Source organism: Dipteris shenzhenensis, chromosome 25 (genome assembly GCF_047967505.1).
Source record: "Dipteris shenzhenensis isolate YYH24624 ecotype China chromosome 25, Dip_SZ_1.0, whole genome shotgun sequence".
NCBI classification, from domain to species: Eukaryota; Viridiplantae; Streptophyta; class Polypodiopsida; order Gleicheniales; family Dipteridaceae; genus Dipteris; species Dipteris shenzhenensis.
The window spans coordinates 1,324,667-1,351,567 of NC_141620.1; the positions used below are offsets into that span (position 1 = coordinate 1,324,667).

General features: G+C 41.6%; 1 protein-coding gene across 2 annotated transcripts; it reads left to right on the plus strand.

The window, feature by feature from the left end:
- The first annotated feature begins 19,208 nt into the window (after window positions 1-19,208).
- LOC147885291 (uncharacterized) lies at window positions 19,209-21,444 on the plus strand. 2 transcript variants are annotated; one of them, XM_087396043.1, is made up of 3 exons: window positions 19,209-19,362; window positions 19,526-20,015; window positions 20,687-20,829. In XM_087396043.1, exons 1-3 carry the CDS (start codon window positions 19,286-19,288, stop codon window positions 20,690-20,692), a joined length of 573 nt encoding a protein of 190 aa, XP_087252169.1. In that variant the 5' UTR covers window positions 19,209-19,285; the 3' UTR covers window positions 20,693-20,829. The 2 variants fall into 2 exon arrangements, with proteins under 2 accessions (XP_087252169.1, XP_087252168.1); XM_087396042.1 differs by having other exon boundaries at window positions 19,212-19,362; window positions 19,526-20,110; window positions 20,687-21,444.
- Window positions 21,445-26,901: the final 5,457 nt, after the last annotated feature.

Here is a 26,901-nt window from a genome sequence, read left to right on the forward strand (position 1 = left end):
AAGTTCATCTTTGCGTCAAGTCATCTCTCCCTTAGGTCAATTTTTTGTGATTCTATCATGCACATCCTCCTTTGTTGCTCATTTTCCTTTCAGTCTACTAGTTCATATCCCTCAATCTCTATCTAATGCAATCTTCATCTATAGATAGATTTTGCAGTCCTTGTTTTCCCTCATCTGTACTTTCATTCTTATCATTGGAACCTTTGTCCATTTGAACGAGTTCACAATTAGAAATACCTAGGCACATGTTTTCAAAGGCTCAGTTTAATCACCCCTATATTTATATAGGACATTTTCCATAATCCTTCGAAAAACCCAAGGACTTTATAAGACCAAAATCAAAATATCCCTTTTGTAATTGGATTTGTGTTAAAAATGTATAACTGTTGTGTCTCCATAGCCCCTTTGTTGTCTCTTAGATACTTTAAATGCTAAGAACACCCCCCTCTGCCCCCCATCTTAACCTTCCCTTGCTCGAGGTAGACATGATTAGAAGTTGGAGTTGTCCCCCCCTCTTAGCATCAAGGTATGCCAATGGTACAAGATGTAGGTTCAAGTACATGTGGTGAGAATTAAACCTTTATTATACTTATTGTTCTAGAAAGAAAATGACATTCAAGGTAAGATCCTATAAGAGTCCCATACAAAATCATGCAAAAAGGAAATAATGCTATCGTAACCCAATCCAAGAAGTGGAAGTGCCATTAAGGCCTAGTGGCTATACCTATAGAGTATAAAGTAGTCACTCTCTCACGAAGGAAGCTCCCCTAGCCACTACAGAATATGAGGAGCCCTGGATCCTACCTTAACTAACCATGAGAGTGTGTGTAATATCCTTGAATGAGAGGCATTAGATTTAGCCCCATCTAATTCCTTTGTGCATTTAGATCTCCAAATTTTCCATGCAATAAGCTTGACAATGATCTCCTAAGCTAAGTTATAGAAGGGTGCAAAGATCCAAACATTTCATCTAGAGGGATAAATTGAGGGACCCCTCTATTAATGAAAATGGCTCTATCTAGATCTACTCCCTCTCATCCTATCAAGAAAGTATGCAATGCTCTACTATATCCTTGAGGTCACTCTATGTCTCAAAATGCAATGTTTAATGAACCATGGAGCGATAAAGCACAATGGGCTGATGATCCATGCCAAAGACCTACTTTCGCTAGAAGAGATTAAATAACATGGAAACCTATCTCTTCTAGTAGTATCCCTAGAATCATATCCAAAAGTGAGTTTGCAAGGGTAAAATGATGCTCTAGTGTATCTCCAAGTGTGCTCTCTTGATGCATTTCTATATTGTGTAATTGAACAAGGGTAGTGTCCTATGAGGAGATACAAAATCAATCCAATGCCACTCTCCTAAGTCCCAAGCTAAGCACTAGAGTGTCATCCACCATGTGGCCGAAGACACCATAAATTTCCCATGACAAGAGAGGGGTGAGGATCTATGTAACATTGGCTATGATTAAAGCCAACTAATCTTATCATAGAATCCTCAATTGTCTCCTTGTATATAGATCTAACTAGTCTCCAACCCTTTATAGCCTCACAAAGAACTATTCTCCTACATGGTCCCAAAGAATGCAAATAAACTAAAAAGGAGCACCTTTCATTGCTTCGACATCAACTAATCACAAGGAATATGCAAGGGGGCTAGAATTGAATCAAAGCAAGGGCGACAAGTCCTTGCTTATGAAATTCTCCATTTTCCAAATGAATAAGAGTCTAAAAAAGGTTAGTGCATGATCCATTAGAGGGTTAGAATTGAGGTACACAAGGGGATGTCATAGACAACTACAACAAGAGGCAAACAATATTTTTGGAAAAAGTTTCATACCTTTGCTTCCGTATAGAGGTGGATGATACTCACTCAAATTTTGTGTGATATTTAAAAACTGAAGATGCATTTAGTGTTGCCACTTGGGAGGTGATGAAATCACAACTTCAATAAGCAATGCAGTGAGGAAAGTTAAATATGTCAAATGAAAAGGATAAAATGCCTCCCTTGACTCATAAAAAACATCTTGCCCTCTATACTATAGATTACACCCTCTTTCCCCAGCACATGCTTCATTCAATTCAATGTGTGCTTGTAGCCTTCTAATGCCAACTAGCTACCATGTTTAGAGAAGTTTATAACCAGTGTCATGTCAAGCTTAGTGTCATCTAGTGCTTGCCACATACAAAGTAATGAGAGCACTTATTGGTCCAAATATTTGGATAAAATCTATTGAAATGGAAAGTTTACTTAGGAAAGGGTGAGAAGCCTAGTTGCATACATCAAGCATGCACTTCCCCCCGATGCTATTATTAAACATGCCACTAACTCAAGCAGCAATCCAAAGCAAGAATTTGACTCATATGTGGTGGAACTATCCTCCAAAAATCCCTTGATTGTATTCTATCTCTCTCTTACCTCTCCTGAAAATTAAAATTGCACCATATTTTCATAATTCAATGTGCTTATGTCTACGCTCTTTTTAAGTATATTGATCTCAAATGATCCCCAAAATGGAATGCACTTTTTTCATTGGAATTTGCTCTTTCTTTCCTTACACTTGTCTCACATACATCAAATTAACACTTGATTCATTCTTGGGTTCATTTAAAAAACTATTTTCTTGGTTAGTAGCTCTTGTCAACATTATAATGTTATATTGCAATGTCGTAGCTCTCTCGCTTATTCAATTAGTGCAAGCCAATATACGTGTCCATTGGTTCAAAGTGTTAGCATTGTGAAAAAGTTTGGGCATCAAGAACTTCAAGATGCTAGAGCCTTTTAATTTTGTTCAACCTCTCAATGCTCTAATTGAACAATACCCACCAATGGGGGACAATATCTCTCAATTTCTCTAATCATGTGTATAACTATTGCAAGGCAAAAGAGGAGGTGGATAGGATGACCCACGCAACATTATAGCATTATTATTCAAGTTTCCATGGAATTGTATTTGAAGTTGCCATCACACCTCTATTAACTATTTGATGGATGCATCGTTATTTGCTACACAGTTCCAACTAGCTAGTCATTAATCACTTATGAAGACTTTGAATGGTCTCAATTCTAGCTATACTGTCCTATGAATTTGCACCCATATATTTTTAACTTGTTTCTCCACAATTAGTTGAGGTTGCCCAAGTTTTAATTGCATACCACATGATTGAATTGGCCCATATGAGCATGATATTATATTAAAAAGAATATTCTTTTGTAGCCTAACATTAGAAATGGATAGTGACACTCAAGGAGTGATCTCATCCATATTAGCACATAATTTGAGAGGTTATTCATCACCCTAGAACAATTACAATCCCAAAGAACATGTGTAATCTTTTAACAACTAGATTACCTTTGGGAATTCTATCCGATTCTTCAATATTCAACTCTTTGCACTTGTCAGCCTTCCTTCCTTCAAGTTGCATTTTTCATTTTACATCATAAGAATGTGGAAACTTACCAAAAGAATTTTGCATATTAGTGGAGACTGTGTCAATAACAAAAGTTGGATTATATTAGATTTCTTTTTGTTAACAACACTAGTCAAGTTCATGTAGCTCCATAAATGCAAACTGAAGGTCTCAAATCTATGGCAACATCGTAAGACCACCTTTTAGCATCATTAACCAAAATGTTTTGATATAGTTGATCTTGGTCAAAGTAAGTATTTTATTTAACTAGAAAGTTTCTATAGGAAGAAATTTAATCGTCATTCTTGACAGTAACATGCTAGGTCATTGAATTTCATTAGGAATGTGGCTTGTCTCTACCTCTTCTTATGCAAATTTCTAGCCACATTAGGCTCACAAGAGCTTTAAGGAAAACATTTTGGCCACATTATGCAAAATTAGAGATAATATACTCAAGTAAAGATTGAAATTGTACCCTATCTGATTATGATGCTAATGATTACAATTTCCTCTTGTCATTGTAAGAAAACAATACTTCTGTGCTCAACAGATAATAGGATCTCGTATGCAAGAGAGAAAAGCAGATAGTATGGAGAATCAAAAATTTGATTACTGTAAAACTGATACAATAGATGGCATGCCTCCCAGCCATGCGCTCCTGTGTGAGAAGCTTCGATGGCATGCTGGAAATAGTAGAGGATGAGGCTGGATGCTAAGGAATCAGGGTTGTTGTAGCCAGTGATGATAATGGGCTTCATGGGCTTGCTCTTATATAGCCACCCGTCATAGTCGGTTAGACCCAATTGGGTAATCGACCCAGTCCACCCAAAATGGCCGACTCCTGAAATAGGCCACTGACCACACGATAGAACCGTGGCGTAGAATAGAGCAACTGACCTACGGCTGCCGTTCAGCCCAAAGGCATCCGGGATCATCTGGGGCTCTAAACGGCAGGCCCGACAACCCGAGAGTGGGTTGCCCCAGGAAATGCTCCATCTATCCTCTGTGCGATCAGTCATGGGATGCCTTCCCGCACTTGCATGTAGCCTAGTTGGCAGTGTGCCAACTCTATCTAAAGTTGTCCAGCCATCAAGCCACACATGGCCCCCATATGGTGTCCAAACCAAGGCCTACCCGATAACCTAGCTACTCAAATGCCTTCTCCTCATATGGGGGGCTTACAAGTAGAGTTAGCTGGTTCCCACGTAGTTACACGAGAGTGGAGCATTGATATCTAACAGTTATATCATATGTTGCTATTGCTAATAGCTTCTATATTCAATTTGTGATGTTCTACTTTTTAATTGCTACCTATTACTATTGCTAGGCTTTTGTTACTAATGTCATGTACCTTGCTAGACTTTTGCTAATAATATCCTATATTATTTATGCTACTAGAGACACTGTGAGCTCAGTATTTTACTTTCTCTCCATCGTATGCTCCTTTCTAATTGTTTTATTTTCCCCCCTTTGAGTTGAAAACTTATTTTGTAGTAATTGCACTACTTGGGTGGTAAAAAATAACCCAACATAGGGCTTGTGTTTCTTGATAGGCATTAGAAGCTTCTCAATTTCTTTCATCCCTTGAGGAGGTATGCAAGCATTGTGAGGGCTACAAAGTACTAGAGAACACAATAAAAGAAAATATGAATGGCTTAGCTTAGCTCAAAATAAATGCCACATGTCATGCAATGAACGAGGGACAATTAACAAAATGAGTAATCAATAGAGGATTAGCACTAGCTTTGTGGCAAGCATCTGGGCAATGCATCAAGCATCTAGCCATAGCTTTAACTAGAATCTAGCCTATTAATTCATAGAAAACGTAGCTTTGAAAACACTAAGAGATTATCTTAATCAATAATATCCCTTTGGATTATCTCAATGTCATCACTACTACTAGATGTGAGTTTTAAATACACTAAGCAATCAACTTAATCAATCACATCCCTTTGGATTATCTCAATGTGATCAATGCTACTAGCAATGGATAAGCCTTTATGTCAAATAACAATGAGTACATAGCTTCACTCCACCTCTATTATTGTTTTGCTTGACTTCATTTCTTTTGCAAGTTGTGATGCATATTTGTTTTGATGAATTGGCTACTTTGATTGTGTCGAAACTTTTTTCCTTTCAAATTTATTTTATACTTTAGTTTGGTTTTAAAATTGTTAAGCAAAACTTGAAAATTGTAAATGTCTCTCCTCATATAAAGGAAGAATCCCCTCTAAAGGCCCATTCACAACATTTCCTAAAGGGGTAAATGTCTATTGGGCCTCCAAAAAACTTGAAAACTCTCCAAAATGCAAGGCAAATTTTCATAAAAGACCTCTAAGGACTTCATTTTCAAAAGGGCGTTCATAGCCCATTTTTTCAAAAGGGCCAAAAATCCTCAAAATCCTTCATTTCTCAAAGTTTTTTTAAGCAAGAAAAAGGGGACCCCCATTTTAGTTCCTTTTTTTTACATTTCTAGCTACCAACAAACCCTCACATCCCATGGAGAGGCCTTTGAGTTTCTCTACATCACAAAAAACGCTCCAAGATCAATGGTGGTTAAAATCTCCAAATTGCCTAGGTACCCCATTTCATAGACTTTTATTATTGACCAACTTTCAATTTTAACCCAAAAGTTTGACAATTTGTGGGGGAATTTCTTTTTATGGGCTATAAGTTTTTACCATAGCTCTTAATTCAAATTTGTTTGAACAACGTCAAGGTATAGAACTCCTCTTCAAGGTTCATGTCTCAAATTGCAAAATGGAGCAAACTAAACTAGGCAAAGTGTTGAAAGAATCGTGGTTTGTAGAGCACTTACTAGAGTTTAAGGGCAAGTGTGCACATATTTCTTATGTGAAGAGGCACATGGATCAAGCATGGCCTTCATAAATGGATTACATGGATCACGCCAAAGTACTATGTGGTGGAGGATACAAATAAGTGTATCGAGATGGATGTGTGCACGAGTGTGTGGTGTATGACACAAATGGGTGGAGCGAGTCTATTGTACGGGCTAAAATGCAATTGGACTTAACCTTTTGTATAGATGTCATCTTTGTGGCCTTATCTTCTCTCTCCTTCTTCCAAGTGTAGTCTCTCTCACTCCTAGCTATCTACTTCCTGGCTTGCATGCATAGGATTTTATCACAAAGACTGACAAGATTGATAAATCACTTTTATTAGGTTTTCATGATCCAAGGACCACCCAAGGACGTCTTGCATCCGCATGATGACATTAATGGATTTCCTTGTTTGCCAAAATCTTTAGTCTTTGATGAAAACAATTTCAACTTTATAAGACTCAAAATAAAAAATACATTTTTTCGAAAGAAGTTGTGGACACTTATTGATGTAAAGGGTGCTTACTAGCGTAAAATGCATTGCAAGTAGACAAAGATGCTTATGATGAGATGAATGTTGAAATAATTAACATACTCATAGCATGCTTGAAGAATAAAGTGTTTTCTTAAGTGATTCATTTCACAAAAGCATCAAAAGTTAGTCAACATGGATGTCCATGTACGAGGGTGCAAGACACCAATGATATGTCTCAATCTTTCAAAATGCAAGATGGAGATGCTATAACAGACCATCTAAACATGATGAAAGTGGTCAAGTACAAACTAGCTAAAAACGGCTTTGTATGGAAAGATTTTGAGTTTATAGAGCACATAATCCATAGTTTACCACAATCGTTTGGAGGCCTGAAGGTGGCAGTCATTGCTAAGGGGATAGATATCAAGTAGGTGAATATATAAGCCTATTGGTCCGAGAATAGTATTAAGAAAGGGTATCAAGGATGCCTATGTTGAATGTCCACTAGTTGTGAAGATGTGAGACATTTAACTTAAAGGTAAAAAATGTGAGAGAAATGTTCAACTCGGTGGAAGTTCTTGGTCCAAGATTGGATAGAATAAGATCAATTAAAGTGGTGTAAAGGAACAATCTCATGCCAAGCAAAGTGGAGATTACTTTCTAAGAGGAAGGTAAGATACTATAAGCTAGGTCACATTGCTAGAGATTGCTATAGCAAGCCTACGCATGGGCAAGGCAAAGCTAAGAAACAATCCTTAGAACATGCAAAACACGTGGAATATGATTTGAAATGGTAAAATGGAGGTTACACATCTCACAATAAATGTTGTGAAACTAGGGTGCAAAGGCAAGAGGGCAAATTATGCCAAATGGGCCATGCAAACGATTGGACATCTCAACTCCATCACATTGTGCACAACATTGCTTGTAGCCCATGACTTTGATAAAGATATTTGGATCATGGATTCTATTGCATCACAACATATGCATTGAAGTAAAAGGATATGTTCAAGGTGTTTGATCTAGTCACATGAGGTAGTCAATAGAGCGAGCGAGAAAAAGCGAGCGGGCCCAATTAAGCGAGCGAGTTTTTTTACGATTCCTCCGATGAGAACAAATTTGAAACCAAACTTACTATAGCAAGATGTTGTCATAATAAGCATACCAATAATCAGACTTACAATCCACCCTATCTTTCACTTGAAGAACATAAACTAATTACCAAACTCATAACATAGATGACTGTTGAAATACCACTTCACCTACAAAATGCACTAGACCAAAACTTTCCAAATGTGTCCATGGTTCACCACAACAATTATCAGTCTATGAACAAAATGGTGTTTTAAACCATATTCTAATCCCCCTGACATTCATCATCAAGAAAGTAGTTGCGCGCATGTGGTTTAACTAATTGGCACTCATCATATCTCTTGTCGGCTGTCATGAATCTTGCCATTTTTTCTGCATAGCATGGTAACAAACTACAACAAAACATACATTTCAAAGGAAAGTAAGTCAAAGTGGAACAATGAAAATAATTTCCAATAAGAAGAACTTGCCATCCTTATGTGTTATACAAAAGACAATTCGCTACCAACAAAAAGCAGAAAAAATCAATTGCTAGATCAAGGCCTTACAAACACTATCCAAAGCATCAAAATTTGTACTTTCTTGATTCAAAGGCACCCGTAAATGTTCACTATCTACCATATTATAAAGATGCTAAATAACACTTTCAAAGTCCTCAATTTTAGCATTCAAAATATATAACAAAAAAACTCAGGGCCAATAGCATACTACTCATCAAAGGGGTTTGTGACAGGTTCCACTCTCTCTTCTTCCCCCTCTCCATCATGCTCTGACCTGATCCGTTTTCCAGAATGATCTGCCACAAGTGGCTCAACAATGCTAGCCACAATACCATTGTCTGAATCAAATGAAAAACAAGGCCTGCCAATGGCCTGACAAGCACGGATAAGAGGGGTTGTACCACAACCCATCTCTAGAACCAGCCCTCCAGGAGCACAGAGAAGAGACATAATGCAACCTACAAAAAAACTACTCCTCTCTAGTCCACCTCGTGCTAGCTGAGAAGACATCGGCATGATTGTCCTTGTAGAGGGAGGTATGTGATGAGTCCAGACATCTTCACGTGGATCAATCAAAAGCTGTTGGAAAAGTGGAAAGCTCTCCTCCCAAAAAACTGTTGGATTCTTCTTTGCTCTACGTATTAGAGCTAATACTGAAGATTGCATCTGGAAACCACATGGAGAAAAACATGTATAGTATATTGACTTCAACTAGCAAGCATTTTAGCATGAAAGATGGCAAACATAGCATGCATAGGACTTATCCTTCCAAACATAGCATGCATAGGACTAACGAGGAGACATTTGTCAAAGACACTTTTATCATGGAATGCAAACATAGAATGCATGGAATGGTAGCTTACCTTAACACTTTTATCATGTTCTCTACAAAATCCATATGGAAACTTGTCATGAATGATCACATGTCTGACAACCTCCAAGCCCTGGACATATGCAAACCGTTCCATCCAACCAATACATTGTCCTGCAAGCAATTAATTTTATTTAAAACTAGTAGAATGGAAACACAAAATGTGAAATGTCAATTGTGGTATTGTGCCTTACCTGCCAAATGACATATGCATGCCAACCAACCACTATCAGACAAAGAAGCTGATGCAACTGCAAGCCCATGCCGCACATGGTCCTCGAGCAAGACATTCCAAGTAGGAGTGGATCCTCTCTCATCAAGTGGATAGCCAGATGGAAAATCGAGCAATATAAAATCTGAAGCCCACTTCACCTTCTTACCCATCCTCTTGTAGTCCTGATCTCGACTAGCCACCGTAATAAAAAACTTGGCTAAATCGTCCCAAATTCCCATTTCAGCTACAGACTTGGCTAAATCGTCCCAAATACGATTTCAAAGTGAAGGTAAGATGGCTGGACAACAGAGAGAGTAGGAGAAAGGAAGACTAATTGAAAGGCGAAAGTAGCAAAATCTCTCCGCTGCTCCTTCCTTCCTGGATGAGTGTGAAGCTCCCTAATTCAAAGGCTCACGTAGTGCTAAAAAACCAGTCACGGGGTCCCAACGAGTCACGACAGGTCATGCCCATTGCCTTGCGAAAAGCGCACGTGCTCCTCATGAGACTCAAGAGTCAAGAGTCAAGCTGACCCGTGCCATTGCTTGCAAGAGACAGAATTTCTTTGGGGAGAGACGTGTTTGCAAACGATCGCGAGCGTCCTAGTTGGCGAGTTTATAAAAAAGCCGGCAATGTCCTTCACAGCTGCTCCCTTCTGCCCCCCCCTCCATCTGCCCACTCGCCGCCTCCTCCTCCTCACTTCCCTTTACCGTCCACATTCCCATCGTTTCTCCTTCTCCCTCCCTCCCCCTCTTACCCTCCTCCTTCGCTCTCACGTTTTTCGTTGCTCCCAGGACCACCCCGAACCTCAAGAACTAACAGATGACCTTTTAATCTCGGACTTCCAGCTTGTTCTTGATAATGATGATCATTGGCGTTGGAGCAAGACCGCCAGGGAGCTGGTACGCCTCTCTCATCGCCCGAAACTCGATTTGTTGTTTTCGGACCAACAAGACTGCAAGAGAAGCAGAGATACTTGATCGTTTCCATATTTTATTGTAACGCAAGAAAACAAAGAAACCAGAGTGCTACCCTCGTGGGATGATCACAATCAATTCGCAACCTTTTCAATGATATCAATGCATCCTCTACTCAAGCCCGAAGAAGCTTTCCCTTTCCGTGATTGCTTTCAGAGGTACTAGCTGGTTGGGAGTGTTTAAAGGTGTAGCTTACAGAGGTACTAGCTGGCGAGTTTATAAAAAAGCCGACAATGACCGGGTCACCGCTGTCTCCCAAGGTTGCCACTTGTATTGCTCTATAGGACAAAGTAAAGACACTCAAGTGAGCTAAGCGGGCTTTGAATTGGCGCTTTGAATTTTAGGCACTAGATTGAAAGCAGTTCGTAGAAGAAGGTTGGCGCTTTGAATTTTAGGCACTAGATTGAAAGCAGTTCGTAGAAGAAGGTTAAATCATATGCAAGGAGATAATAGCAGCGAGTGCAACGTGCGCGGGTAGATATATTATACTTCACTTGCAAATCTAACAGTTCATGAGCTTGAAGCAAGTAGCGAAACGGGTCACATAATCGATAGTGTTCACCGTGCATCATTGCGCATCAACTCAGCTGAAGCTATTTGACAAAGCTGCTTCCTCTCATCTCGGCACTAAAAGCTTTTCATCAATCGCCCGTTCACCAACAAGGGCCTCCCTTCCTATTTGTAAACCAACCTCTCATTGCGCATAACCAGGACAATACCTGTGTTTCTTGTTGTTGCGGCCTCTTAACAAGGCCCCTTTGCAGCTCATCCTCCACCACCATCGTCCTTCCCCTTGCAGCATTAAGTCTTCCACTCATGGCCCAGAGTTTAAAGATCAGTTCCACTGGCATCCTGTATGTGATTGCTCTTATTGCCAACTCCCTAGCATTAACCGCAGCTGCGTCGCCAGCTCCTTGCTTTTCTTCTTCAACCACTCTCAAGTACTACATTCACGCCCTCATAAACTCCATGGCTTATATCATTAATCCTGTGGACGTTATTCTCACGAACAACAATGAGTGAATGACGAGAATGTTAAGAGCATGAGCAATGCACCTTGAATGATAAGGAGAAAGTGACGAGTAGCAGACACGAGTCTTAGATTTCGTTTGTGGTCGAGAAGTAGCCGATGAGCGATTGAAGGGAAAACGAGGCGAGCTGCTTAGAGTTTGAATCAGTAGCTCAGATTCTATCGTCAAAGCAGATAAATTATCACGAAGCTATGGAGAAATCTTCCATTTCTTATGGTACGATCTTCGCTTTCCTTGCCTTCCTGCAAACTTTCGTCAGCACCTTTCTACCCCGTGAAGTTCAAGATGCGATCAAACGGATAGCCTGGACTGCCTGGGGCTCCTTCCTTCCTAAACTGCCTGGACTGCTTGGACTGCCTTCCCAGCCTTGAGCTCCTTCCTTCCTGGACTGCCTGGACTGCCTGGGGCAGCAAAAGAGGCAGCGCGTTAAGGCAGCAAAAGAGGCAGCGCGTTAACGCGCTGCCTCTTTTGCTGCCCCAGGCAGTCCAACTGCCACCTCACCTTCTGCAACCTCACCACCCGTGAGCTCCTCCTCACTCTCCTCAACCTACAGTTCATGAAGGTCTCTGAACCCGTCGTCGACGTCACCATCTCCTTGCCTCTGAACCCGACGTCACCATCTCCTTGCCTCACCTTCTGCCTTCCCAGCCTCGAGCTCCTTCCTTCCTGGACTGCCTGGACTACCTTCCTGGACTGCCTGGGGCAGCAAAAGAGGCAGCGCGTTAACGCGCTACCTCTTTTGCTGCCCAAGGCAGTCCAACTGCCACCTCACCTTCTGCAACCTCACCACCCGTGAGCTCCTCCTCACTCTCCTCAACAGCAAAAGAGGCAGCGCGTTAACGCGCTGCCTCTTTTGCTGCCCAGGGCAGTCCAACTGCCACCTCACCTTCTGCAACCTCACCACCCGTGAGCTCCTCCTCACTCTCCTCAACAGCAAAAGAGGCAGCGCGTTAACGCGCTGCCTCTTTTGCTGCCCCAGGTAGTCCAACTGCCACCTCACCTTCTGCAACCTCACCACCCGTGAGCTCCTCCTCACTCTCCTCAACCTACAGTTCATGAAGGTCTCTGAACCCGTCGTCGACGTCACCATCTCCTTGCCTCTGAACCCGTCGTCGACCTCACCATCAAGCTTCCCAACCTCGAGCTCCGGAGGTATCCAACTTCCTTCCTGGACTGCCTAGACTGCCTGGGGCAGCAAAAGAGGCAGCCCGTTAACGAGCTGCCTCTTTTGCTGCCCCAGGCAGTCTTAACGGGCTGCCTCTTTTGCTGCCCCAGGCAATCCAAGTGCCACCACAGCGAGCAAGGTTATCCAACTTCCTTCCTGGACTGCCTGGGGCAGCAAAAGAGGCAGCGCGTTTTTGCTGCCCCAGGCAGTCCAACTTTCACCACAGTGAGCCACCTTGCTTCATATCTCTTTCGGCTCACTTTGCTTCATATCTTTTTCTTGCTTGCACTCTTGCCGTTACGCTTGCCTCCCTAGGCTATGGTTGTTGAATTTCTGAAGAGAAAAGAGTACTTACCTCAAAAGCTCTTTGCTCGTTGATGTTTGTTGAAGGCCGCAAGGAGGTCGATGTCGTTGAAGTTTGTTGAAAGCCACAAGCAGCTCGATGTCATGGCAGGCACCTCGGAAAGGAAGGAGTCGACATCGCTAAATTTTTGAACTGTGAGAAGATGAGAGGGCAGGAATGTAAAATTTTTTGGACATTTGGAGGAGTGTGAGGAGCATTTGGGGGAAGCTTCAAGGCTGGAGAGAAAGAGAGATAAAATCGCTTCAAGGCTGGAGAGCCCACCACGCCCTTCCTTTTGCAAGCGATGGTCATTATTAGACAAATTTTGCAGGCGATTTTGTAGTAATGATTTTGCAGGCGATGGTCATTATTAGACAGATTTTGCAGGCGTAGCCTTTAGAGAAACGATTTTTGAGGGATTTTGCAAGCCTGGTCATTATTAGACGGTAGGAGAAGACCGCATAACTAACACCTTGTAATAGTGAGGAGAACACCATGTAATGACTCATGATGGAAATAGTAATGTTGCTCGTTCATGCAAATGTGAAGTAAACTAACACATTTTGATAGTTTTCATTTTAGATATGGATTTGAACAACTACTCATTCTAACTATTGCTAGTAAAATATAGTAATTATAAATCTTTAATTTTTTTCTTGATATTTTAGTCTTTCAATACCAATATATAAATTTGAAAGTTACTTCTCTTTTTATTCATTTATATTAAATGTACACCCTTACTGAATGAAATGCATGGAGGCGTCATTCAAATGCATGAAGGCATCTTGTTGTAGCAAATAAACATATATTTGTTCAATAAAGACCTGTAGTTAAACGACCATCTTGGATGCTAATAGTGACATCCATTTACATTTGACACTTATAGAGACGAACTTGCTTCTCTCCCATAATCCCTCTCAGTGGCTCTTTCAACACTTCTCTTTGCTCCATTCTCTTCGGTCTCCAACACATCTATGCCATTTCTTCTTTTGCCTCCCTGCTTTCTGACCCTTTGTGTAGCTAGCTTTTCTCTTGTTCTTTGGTTGGTGTCGTCTGGTGCTACATCTTGGCTCTAGCATTTGAATCATGCCTTTCTCAGTTTTCATTCGCTTTGGAGAACATGAATCATTGACCATTTGTTTTGACACTCCTTTCCTAGAGGTTTCATTGGTGGAGCTTAAGGAACACTTTCACATTGAGAATGAGGACATTGAGCTGCATCAAGAAATCGGAATAGATGAGCTTGCCATCGTAATTCCAGTAGTGAACTTAGAGGATGGTCAGAAAGGGTTCAAGATTAGTGGTGGCCAACAATCAACCTTAAGAGTTCACATGTCCGATAAGAGAGGTACTCATGGTGACTTTATGAATCATGAACTGAATAGTGTGGTTTCACTTATAGAGAGGATGCCCTTGAATAGTTCTCTTCATGTTGCGCTCAAATCTGCAGTTCGGGTGGAGAAGGTTATTGAGCTTCCTCTAACTTACGATGGATATATTGTCTTCGAACTTCCACCTATGCCTAAGGGTTCACCAATGTCTGGAATGGAACAGAATGCTGATGGTCATGTTTGGACAAAATATTCCACATGTTCGCAAGACTGCTTCAATGGTGTTGTGAGAATGAGTAGATGTTCAGGTTATTTGAGATGTTGTAATTTGGATTGTCCTTTCCTTGAACAAATGGGAATTTTAAATGATACACAATGGAAAGGAAAGCTTAGGAACCTCCTCTACCTGGTCCCATTGATCCAGCCTTGGGGTCACTTGTGTGCAAGCATTGTGATGCAATACCAGAGTGTGTTTACCTATGCAGTGCTATTATATATTATTGCTTTCCCCATGAACGAGTGAAGACAATGAGATGCGCAGTGCATGTGGGTTTCCATGACCATCCAGTTGAAAAAGGTAGAAGTCAAGCAAAGGAAATGCAAGTAGAGGATCTCATTTCAATGCGTGCCAGGTTGAATGGAAATTCCTCTTGCAAAAATATCGAGGTGTCTATGGCACAAGACCTTATGATGGAGATGATGCTAGCAAAGGATGGGGTTGTTGTGGAGCTGCTAGATGATCAAAAGTTCGAAGAAGTGCTTGAAACCATTACACCAATGACCCAGACAAGGAGGCTTCAGAGAGTGGTGTAGAGTGCAAGAAGTGAGGCTAGAGGAGGGGATGGTGGAATGGATTCAATACTTGATTTAAAGAGGAGATGCAAATATCCATACCTACAAAGTATCCTATTTCCTGAACAATTGCAAGATGAACAACAACCACATATCTTCAAAATGTCGACCATTGGTCTAGGATCAGGAGTTGATCTAGTGAATCGCATGCGGCCTGGTGGAAGCTTGGGATCACAATGGGTTCATTTTGACCATGTGCATCGAGTGAGGGGATGGTCAACAATGGGTGCTCATGTGTATGACCCATTCATAAGGGAACTATTAACTATAGCAATATGTGAATTCAAGGTGGAGGATAACCATGCTCAAGTTCGATTCTAGGAGCTACTGAACAATACAATGGAGAAGAATGGTTTTAAAAAACCTGAATTCCGTGGATTCATGGCAGATGGAGCAGGAGCAAATTGGCTGGCTGTCCGCACTGTTTACAATGGTGGACCTGAAAATGTGATGGATGGTAGAGAAAGAACTTGTGTTTTCCATTGGGAGATGAGCATGGTTGAGCACACCAGACGATGCATTAAGCCACAATTTCAGGAAGAGAATAAAGTTCTATGTCGGAAGTGGAGAGAGGCAGCAACTTCAACTTCTGCAGATCAATGCAAACAAACATTGAATTTGTATTGGTCCCCGACTCATGTGAAGGAGGGTGAGCTACCAACATTGCATACGTGGCTTGCTTGGTGGGATGTTAGAGTCAACCAGTGGGGGGGAATGTTCTTGCGGCAAGAAGAGCACTCTAGATTTGTTCCTACACTGAACCTTTCAGAGACAAAACATTCTAGCATTAGAGCAGCACATGGATATGCAAAACACATAACATTGTATGATGCTTGTGCAGCAGATCTTGCAATGAGTGTCCTTCAGAGTGCCCACTATAATGCCTTTATGAATGGAAGACACTTGGGTACTGGACCAAATTTGGATGCTCTCTGGCGAATAATACTTGATGGTAGTGGGTCTGGTAAAGGGGACAGAAATAGGCTTGTGGATTTATCACACATAGTGATTGAAGAGGCTGGGATACAATCTCCTGAGATGAATAGGCCAATAACAGAACCGGTGAGCATAAGAAGAAAGAGGGGTTCAAAATGTTCAACATCGGTCCATGGAAATGATAGTCATCGACCAGAATACATGACAGTGACAACAAGGAGAGTGATAGGAAAAAGAAGACAAATTGATTTTAAAAGTCCATCACAGGACGTGGTTTGTAGAGAGATAGATATTCATGAAGCCAATTGGGCGATCAGGAGAACCGAACCACATAGCGTTGTCACATGCTTTGGCTACTTGGTAGAGAGTCGGAGGCGATGTGGGGCACTAATGGTAGAAGTGCAAGTTATGGTGTGCCAGCCCCTTGTTTTAAGGGAAGAAGGCAACATTCTCATGGAGTGATAGAGCAGTTTGTATGGTTTTGTAATACTTCTGTCACCCATACATGGAATGTGGATAAATCCATTCAAGGTGTTCCTGGGGTCTCTCCAGGTGTATGGAAGGTTGCAAGTGGGACATCAATGACTGTAGATGAGAGGTGTAAGGGCAGGGATCGTATTTAATAGTGATGATTCTATTGGAGCATAAATTGTGGTAATTGGTTGTCCTGGATGAATATGATGTGGTTGTTATTAAACAGATAACACCTTGCATTGTTGTTTGTCCACGCTCGCTTATTTGGCCTCGCTCGCTTTTCTTCGCTCGCTTTTTGGTAATCCTCTAGTCACATGTGCATTAGGATCCACTTCTATTTGAGGGAATCAATCATCTAGGGGATATCTATGGTCATCTTTGTCATACCTCTTTTGGCTCTTATACAATCTCTAACAAGACTTATAATTTGATCTAAGAGTGATGGGTTCCTAGTTTCGATGAGCCATGTGTATTAGGCAATTATGCAAGATGTATGTTCTTATGGTGGTTTGTTGAGTGGGAATTTGTGGTGTGTTTGGTATGTGAGAGTCTCAAGTCCCACCATTTAATCCACAAGTCTTGACTCAAAAAATTGCAAGACGTTTGGATGTCAAGGTCAATTTGGACAAGTAACGCTTAACATTTCTTGATTGGAAAATGTGCAAGAATATTATTGGAATTGTTACTTCTTATGTACTGAATATTTTGGTGAAGGCACATATGATTTTTGACCTCTCCCAAGTCCCATCCCTCTTCCAGCTTTTCCACCACCCACTCCTCCTCCATATCATCCACCTCTTCCATCTTTACCTTCATTTCCATTTCTACATGCATTGTGTGAATATTGTGTCCCATAAAATGTGAATATTGTGAGTGAATATCTTGTTCCCCCTCATCCCTTCCCTTTCATTTTTTGCAACCCCCCAATTCTCTTTTGAATCCTTTTTCACAAGGATGTCGTGGCACTATAGACCACCCCCTTGGCTTTTTCTGCCAGATTGTAGAGGTCAGGATAGAGTTCTTTGTCTCCCACTTCTTGTATAATTGGTTTTGAATGGAATTAATTACCGCATTTAGTTAAAAAAATCCTTTATGGCAAGTCCCACCGACTTCCCTTCATTTCCTCAACCTCCTCCATTTTCACCTTTGTCTCCTCCTCCTCCTTCATTTCCACCTCCTTATCCATTGTGAGTGAATGTTGTGTCCCCATCCCACTTCCGTCTTTTCCACCACCAACTCCTCCATTTCCTCCATCACTAACTACTCCTCTGCTCCACCTCCCTAAGTTCCATCTCCATTTCCTCCTCCTCCACTTCCACCTCCATCTCCTCCTCCTCCTCAACTTCCTTTATCTTTTTACTATGTTTCAGGGTTGTTGAGTTCATAAGAAGGTCCCCTAGATTTCGCAGGAGGGTCGAGTAATGGATGTTGTTGGAGGTGGAATGAACATATAGGTTGGGAATGGAGCTAGGTGCACTCACTTTAGGGCACGCATAAGATATCGATGAGGGTGCAGACAAGAGATTTTTGATGCCTTTGCACTCTTTCTTTTGTTTTGTAGTTGAACATTGGAGTGGTTTTCCTTGCACTCTGCCTTTGGAACACTTGGGTGGTTTGTAGTTGAACACGGTTGTGGGTAACCTATACTATATAGAATTGATGTTGTTCTCTCTCTAGAACTCAACGCTCTCTCTTTACATGTGTCACCTTCAAAAACCTCCAAAAAATGAGATCTTAAAAAAAGCGAAGAAATTGTAAGTTGCTCGGTAGTGGGAGGAGAGGTGAATGAATGCGCGGTTGCCATGTGGTCATTTAGCCATGTACAAGGACCACAACAAACATGGTAGCTACACGTGCTTGCCACATGGCTACATGCCACCCGTCAAAATTCAAATCGCTGCATGTGCTAGAGTAGAGAAGGCAGCCATCGCGCAAACACTTGCCACGTGGCTATGCATCGCCCAACCAAATTTGAATCGCCATGCACACAAGGAATGAACCCAATACCAAACTCAAGGAGCCTTGACATAGTGATACTCTACGTAAACTATAATCTAAGGGCTTGTTCCCATGTTGGAGAAATGTGCGCATGTAGGCATCGGTGTGAGCATTTCTCCAATTCAAGCACGCCACATTAATAGCCACTTTGCAAGTGAGGGAATGGGCATCGGTGGCCATAAGGACCCTTAGGCCATTGGGTGACTTGTTTTGCCATTGGGTGCTTCTAGCGTTGGAATTAGTGCATGCTCGTGGGGCATCCAATGGCCATGCTCTCGGATAATAATTTGGAGAGTAAAATGGAAAGGTGTGTGCATTCTTCTGTGTGGCTTGAATACACAATGCCAGTTAGGCCACTGCACCTACCACTACTGGTGCCATGGCATGTTGCCTTTCTGGGAACAGGCCCTAAGAGGATCTCTTTGCACTTGTGCTACTAGTGCTAAGGAGGGAGAATCAAGTCCCACCATGTTGCCACCATGTTGCCCACACTACTCAGCTTGGCTTCGTCGGTGGCAAAGGGTGCTGGGAGCAGGTGAATGCTGGGTGAGTCTTTGGGCTGGCATTTGACTCTTGGCTTTCCATGGTGAGCGAGGGGGGGCCTCCCTAGTGAGGTTGACCCAGCCCCACTAGCTGGCGTGGGGAAGCTATTCCCAATTGCCACGTGGTGTGCCATAGCAATGCGCTAGGGCCGAACTATGGGACTTTGCCGGACGAGCTTCTTATCGCACGTATTCAGAAATCCAGGCAGCCACCCAACTCAGGAGGAGGGGCTATGGATATCGTCTCCTCCTCCTCGCAGTCGCTGCTTTGCCCTGATCCATTCCAGCCCCGATTTGTTCAACGCGAAAGGTAAGGTTCACCATTTGCCCTGCTCTTCGATCTCTTCAGAATTCGTTTCTCGTCCTAGGGAGGCTGAATTTTGATCCGACTATTGTTGTCGTTGCTGCACCCGTGTGCCCTCGTAAAGCTCACGTACAGACCAGAATTTAATGCGGACTTGTTTGCTGTTCAGCTTTCCTGCGCAGCCACAAGCGTTCGCCTTGCAACTCGGATTTTGTCTGAGGAGAGACGGCGCTTCTTCCTGCCGTCAGAATTGCAGATTCCGATCGCGATGTTTGAGACAGGAAGAAGAAAATGGGAAGTTTTTCTCAAGTTCGCCTTCCAGCTCGCCCTCAAAACCTCCGTTTCCAGGATCTTTAGATTGGGACTTTGAGGACGATCTTGACGTACCTTTGGTGAGAAGTGAGTCTCCAAGGGGCGCTTCTTCTAATGATGAGTACAGATATGGACGGAGGTCCAGTGAGTCACCCAGGGGCGCTTCGTCCAATGATGAGTATAGATATGGACGAAGGACCAGAATTCCTCCAAAACAAGAAGAAATTTCTCTTCTAACAGGGAAGAACAAGTTTATAGTCGCAGGGATCTTTGTACTGGGTATTGGAGCTGGGATTGCAATGGACTCGGGTTTAAATGTGGAGCCCAGCAATGTTGCGTCAAGGGAGGTGATTGATCGTCAAACTCCGAATCCAGACGTATGCCTGGCAAATGGAATGAGTGCAATGGTTCTCGATCATCGTTTATTCATCACCTTTAATCCGTTAAGTTTCTTCTCGAGTGCTTAAATTCTATGGCAGTATTTCATGCGTGTTTTTGTACTTACTATCTTGCATCGTATTCTTTATGTTTTATATGGGCTGCTCATTATACGCTCAAGGAATGTTTACAATGGGCACATGAATCCCTGTGAGCAACAGCAGTTAGTTAATATGAATTGTCAATTTGGAGGAATATGGGCTACGTAGTATCTAATGAATTTCAAAAAGCATCTGTGAGTACCAGCAGTCATGTAAATATATAATTCGAAGGACTTCAAGCTGACATTAATGCCTCTTAATGGATACTTTTCGCATTGTATACTTAGACTTAATATATGCCCAGACTTAATAGAGTCTAATGGGACGACCTACAAAACTACAATAAACTCCATGCTTGTGAGTGAGAAAATCTAAGGATTTCATAGGAGAGATTTATTATGAAGAGTTTTTGGTTTGGTGTATATCCTGGAATTGGGAGAAACAGATCTGGAAATATTCATCTTGAGTTGCACTAACTTCCTTGCATCACGGATGCTGTTTATTGACACGTTCTGTGTCATCTCTGTTTTCTTTTGCAGTTTTAATGTTTTTGTATCTCAGGCTGAGGTAAAACCAGGGTGTGTACTCCGGCAGAGTAATTGGTTTGTGCTGGAGTCTCGCGGTTTAGTATCCCCAGATGAAGTGAGGGATTGCAAGAGGAACATGAACACTTTTGGTTTTGTTGGAGACTTAAGGCAAGCTCCTGAAATCACTTGTGTATACCACAGTGAGAGTGCTGAGAATCAATTTTTGAAGGACCCAGCAAAAGCTGCACTTGGAGATGGCTTCCAGCCAAAAACCTTCAATGAGTGATCAATGCAGGAACGCCTTTATGCAATGGGAACTTTATATCTTTCATGTGCTGCTCACCTATGTCAAGCTGGTTTTTATTGGGCAGGGTTCCAATCTCACAGAGGATTGCGAAGTCAGTCAAGGTTCAGAAATCATCTGTTTCTTGTGGGTCTTGGGCTTCACCGAATACAACCTCAAGGTTGTTTCTGAAAAGAAAATCTGGAGCCTATTTGGTGCTCCTCTATATGCATTCACCTCAGAAACACTGTTCCAACCGTGGATGTTTTTTATAAAGGACACTTACCTGTGTTCTAACAATAAACATATATATTGCACTGGTGATGTAACATCCGTGGTGAGCTCACCTATTGGCCGACATGTTATATATTATTTTCTTGCACGTTGTAACTTTCAAAGTGGTACATTCAGTCCATGAAAGCACGCCAGCCATTTCTCTCGATTGTACCATAGTGTGTTGAGTTAACGTTTGATAGTTCTTCTCTAACTCAAGAGCCTTTCTAGTATTATAATTACAGCAGAGGCACAGCATGGATCATTGCGATCATTGTGAGGTTTTTAATATAGGATTTATTCGATAACTTTTGAGCTCACATTTTGGAAATCACTCCTGTCTGGACGTTTTTACCAAGGAGCTAGCATCAAAGGAAATTGTTGCATAAGCAGCAATCATTGAGTTGCAGAGCTACAAGACAGAGAGTTGTTCAGCGAGGAGGAAATTCTAGTGATTGATTGCTTTTCTGCTGTGTTCTGAAAGGTTTGCTAGCAAGAAGAGGCATTGTATCTGGCTTGTCGGGAGAGAAGCTAGCTTTAATAACTTTTTGAAAGAGCATACAGTCTGATGATTAGTAATCAAATAAATTTACATTTTCATCACAACGATGTTGAGAAGAGGTGCTGACATATGTTGTACATCTAGCATGCGAAGGCCATTTTGCATAGTAGTGGCATTGGCACATGCAGATACATGTGCATTGCCGCAGCAGGTGCACTGTGAGCAAGGTTTCTCTATTGCATTCTCTCTTGCCTTGGCTTCAATTTCTTTGTTGATTTAGATCTCTCTCCTATTCAAAGTTAAAAACCAGTTGGGAGGTTAGGTTGTAATGCTTTTTCGATGTTGTTACAATCTCTCTCTCTCTCTCTCTCTCTCTCTCTCTCTCTCTCTCTCCCCCTCCCTCCCTCCCTCCCTCCTATTCCATCCTATTGGCTGAAACAGGAATGCTACCCTAGAAGGAGAAGCTCAATACATCCAGTACGTCAGCACGGTGACAAACAAAGGCTTCCATTACAGAGCAATGGAGGCAACTAAGCATGCACGATGGGACAAGGCAGGTGTAGAGTGGATGGCACATTGGGGGTTCGATGCACACGATTTACCACATCCAATGACTTCAAGAGAACTACACAAGCGAGGCAGTACCTCAAAAGACAGCTCGTATGCAGGATGAGGACCTTGAGGTGGGAACGGCCAGGTGTTGACTTTACACTTAATGCCAATTCTAGATTCTGAGGGTTTCATTAGTACCTTTATGTCCAATCCCCATGTTGGGAGGAATGGAGGGTCCTAGGTATTGCAAGAGATTTCCTACATAGACTATATGCACTAGGGCCAAGATAAGCTTAATTAAGTCCAAGCTTGTACATTTTGTTTAGAATGCAAGCTAGCATGAGCTCCAATGGGGGCCTTCACAACTTGAGTCCCTTAATGCCACCCCATTAAACTTAACTTCAAGCTGTGGTTTAGAATACAAGAATAGAAGCCTTGATGAATAGGTTCCTCCGAGAAATTTTTTGGGTGAGTAGGTGCCTGAAAGAACATTTTTAGAACAAAGTGATGGGAAATCGGTCTTATTGTCTTCTTTTGTGGACTCAAGGCTAGAAACATGCAGAAGAAGGGGCTCAGTCAATGGGAACAGCTCTGGGATGCTGGTAAAGCAGACTGGAAATCATCAGATGAGGTCCGGGCTCAGTTTAACCTTAATTCTTCAGAAGCGAATGTGCTCAGCGCTGTCTACTCTGCTATCCTGGAGGGTTGGGCTACAAAGTTTATTGTTTCCCTCAGCTGAAGGGTGAACCAGTGGATGTTGGGGTTAAAGGCTCGAGGAAAAGTTCTGCTAGAGATGTGTTTTGAGGTCTGCTGGTCCAAAGGTCGTTGATCCCTGTTTTGAATAATAGGTGGGATCTTAGGTGTGGACCAGGCTGCTGGAAGTATCAGCTCGAGGATTTATGGAAGCACTGTTGGGTTGGGAAAGCTCAGGTTATTTTGTGGAAGATTTAGCATGGCCGGTTGCATGGTAGTAATGCCATTCTCCCATTGCAATGTCACCATTCAAAATCTTGGCTTTGCAAAGGGAAAATGGCACCAGAGCCATTCTCCCAATGCAATGTCTTGATTCAAAATTTTGGTGTCACAAAGGGAGAATGGCACGAGTGCCATTCTCCCATTGCAATGTCTTGATCTAAAACTTTGGCTTTGCAAAGAGAGCATGGCACCGATGGTATTCTCCCAAGGCAAAGTCCCAAGTCAAAATTTCATCTTCACAAAGGAAGAATGGCACCTGTCTGTTCTCCCTTATGAAGTCAAATTTTTTTCTCAAGTCAATGCATGGGGAGAATGGCACTGGTGCCATTCCCCTTTGCAAAGAAAAAATTTTGAATCAGGACATTGCAATGCTAGATTCTCCCAATGCAATGTCTTGATTCAAAATTTTGACGTCACAAAGGGACTCCCATTGCAATGTCCTGATCTAAAATTTTTGCTTTGCAAAGAGAGCATGGCACCAATGGTATTCTCCCAAGGCAAAGTCCCGAGTCAAAATTTCATCTTCACAAAGGAAGAATGGCACCTGTCTGTTATCCCCTATGAAGCCAATTTTTTTTCTCAAGTCAATGCATGGGGAGAATGGCACTGGTGCCATTCCCCTTTGCAAAGAAAAAATTTTGAATCAGGACATTGCAATGCTAGATTGTCACGAGTAAACTTTTCATGTTAGTCAAGTCTGTTCGTTGTGTAAGAGGAGTGTGGAGAGTCTGCGGCATCTTATGCTAAATTGTAAGGTGGCAGAAAATCTTTGGGTTTAGATAGTTGGAGCGGTTTGGAGGGCGGCCTGATGGCCTCTTTTTCTTGTAGAATATTTTCACTGGTGACCCATCAGGTTACACTTAGACAATGGTTGTTGTGTGCTTACCATTTGGGAAGTTCGAAACAATATTGTGTTTGGACGTGGTTTGAAATTGTTGCATAGTGAATCTGCAGTAATTGCCAGATGCAAAAGCATGTTGTTAGACATGGCTGCCGGGCTCCATGAGAGAGATTCCTTGATCCATCAATATTTGACGGATGCTATTGTGTGTTTTCCTTAGTTTTAAATCTAGGTGTGATAGTGTAGGCCACAGAGAGCTTGCCCTTCTTAGCTCGCCAAATTTTGTATGTTTCTCTTTACGGTAGGCAACCTAGGAAGATGTTTGGGTTTTCTCACACCCCCTTGAGCCACGTGTCATGAATCTAAGCCCTTGATTTGGTTTCATCTTATGCCCTTGATTTAGTTTGTTGATCTGGTTTCATCTTATGCCCTTGATTTAGTTTGATGTAAAAGCTAAGCTTTTGACTAAAGCACTAAAAGCATATAGGTGCTTTTCACAATAAAAAGACTATATAAACGATTTAAATCTATTCGATTTGAAGAGATGGTCTACTTGATTTGCAAGTTTGGGCTTATTGGCAAGTGAAGCTTTGGAGAGCCTCGTGATGACCTTATGCTCTACCGTCACAAGCGTAAAAGCTCGACTTACTACAATGATCAAACTCCCATTTTTTCAAGGTTGGTTTGAGAGGCATGTAACATTGACTAAGTGGAGAGAGAGAATGTCACGTGCTCTACTTCAAATTTATTCTGATGATAGTTGTCTTTTTGTGTTGTCTAGAGTCTATTGAACGATCTAAGAATGTTGAAATCATCCCGCTCAAGGACACACTTAACATCCTCTCAAAGTCACATTGGCAAGTTTTTCGGATATATTCTCTCGACTTAATATGCCAGTTTCTTATCCATTCGCGACTTATCCCCGGCGCTAGTATTATTGACGTTATCTCGACATCCAAGGAAGGGCTCGTTCCCTCGGATTATAACTCTTTGGGGAAGGAAGCGTGTCATCTCCCCGTCCACATTGTGTGGTTATAATAATTATATATTATATATTATAATATAAATATTTTAAATTACTGATCCATCTAAAATTTCATGTTTTTAATCTAAATTCTTACAACATCCCTCTCGTTTAATGCATGTTATTGATGCGAGGGAGCAAGGAAATCCAAGATGGATGCAAGATTGAAGAATGACTACACTTTATTCATATGGTTGTAGTTCATGTGACAATATGGATCCAAGATTGAAGGATGACTACACCTTTATTCATATGGTTGTAGTCCATGTGACAATATTGTAAAAATTACAACGAGGATCAGCTATTGTATTGCTTTATTCATGTATTTATTGGACTTCAACTTCCAAAATATGGATATCACAAAATCAATAATAAATCACCACCCCTGACATTTGCAGGGAGGATCAGGTCCTAACGGACCCTGTGTTGCGTCTCATGTTCACTATTTTACTCATTCTCTTTTTTCCTTAAACAATTAATAAAATAGAAGGATTCAGCTTCAATTTCGAGTTAGTAGTTTCTTGCTCCACGATGGAAAGACTGACAGTCACAAATCTAGTTTTTCTAATAATTAAAGCCGGTATTTTTTTCCTTAATAAAAAGAATAAGAAGCTATATCTCTCGAAGCTAGGTAATGTTTGAAGTGGTGGTTTTTAACTAGCAAATAAATAGCCCAAGTAGAAGTGACTTGCATGCCATATACATGCCTAAGGGATTCAAATAAGTACTACATAAGTAATATGATTAATTTGTGTAAAACTATAGGGGACATCTAACTTCGACTTAAAACATATAGGTAGGGATTGAACAACTAGATATAGGTATACTTCAAATACATACTTAGTTGTATGTACTCCATGTGTAAATGCATCGTGATCCCATGGAGTCAATAGCTTATAGATAAAGGTATTGACGATGTGACAGACAAAAGAAAATGGAACATCAAAGCAGAGTAGTTGCTCTAGTGGCTTAGCACTAGTATCCTAGGAGAGACTTGATATGTTGCTAGGTTTGCAATGGAAAATATTTGGGAGCAATACTAAGGCTAAGAGCAATTTTATAAGAGCGATATTACAAAAGTAACGTGCCTTCTATGTGGTAATACTCTATATGTTAGGGAGCCCACAAGAATGGACCCTATATATTTGTAGACTCGAGAGGCCGACCTACTTCAAGACTAAATCCATCTTCTCTTTGTTGAAACCTTTGCCAGGTTTTGGGGTCACTGCTTTATGAAAACCTCCATGTCATAGGAGAGCCACCTATAATAGCATAGTTCCATTTTTGGGCATTGTGAAGCTACTTGAGATCCCAACCTTTTGGATCCATTTTGAGAAAGGTTCACATTGGCTTTGCCACATGGCATTCCCAGAACAAGTGGATGCCATATTGCTTGCCAACTCAGCACACAAAGCATCTATTGTCAATGTTTTTCATCTCATCAACTTGCCTCTCAAGGGAAACCATTGATGCACTGCTATCTAGCAAAAATGTCGACCATGGCACACTACCAAATAGCTATGGTCATGCCTATTTCAAACCATGTTCAACCTGGTAATTATTATTGAAATTCGAAAGATACTTGTATGCCTTTGCTGTTAATTTTTTCCAACAAGGCACCCACCTTTAGCTACCAACATCTAATCCATGTTGTCTAATTGCTACATGGCTTAATGGTCCAACATCTTGCCACTACATCCAATACTTTCTTGATAACGTGACCCTCGACCCTCGCTTCCTCAATGGTAAGACAAAACCCATGTTGTCATTCCACATG

What these genes read in the sequence shown, in the direction of transcription:
- LOC147885291 (XM_087396042.1), top strand. Translation starts at nt 19,286, where the DNA reads ATGGATATCGTCTCCTCCTCCTCGCAGTCGCTGCTTTGCCCTGATCCA. An exon ending in CGATTTGTTCAACGCGAAAG is followed by an intron (nt 19,363 to 19,525) that starts GTAAGGTTCACC and finishes TTTGCTGTTCAG; the next exon opens with CTTTCCTGCGCAGCCACAAG. An exon ending in TTATTCATCACCTTTAATCC is followed by an intron (nt 20,111 to 20,686) that starts GTTAAGTTTCTT and finishes TTTCTTTTGCAG; the next exon opens with TTTTAATGTTTTTGTATCTC.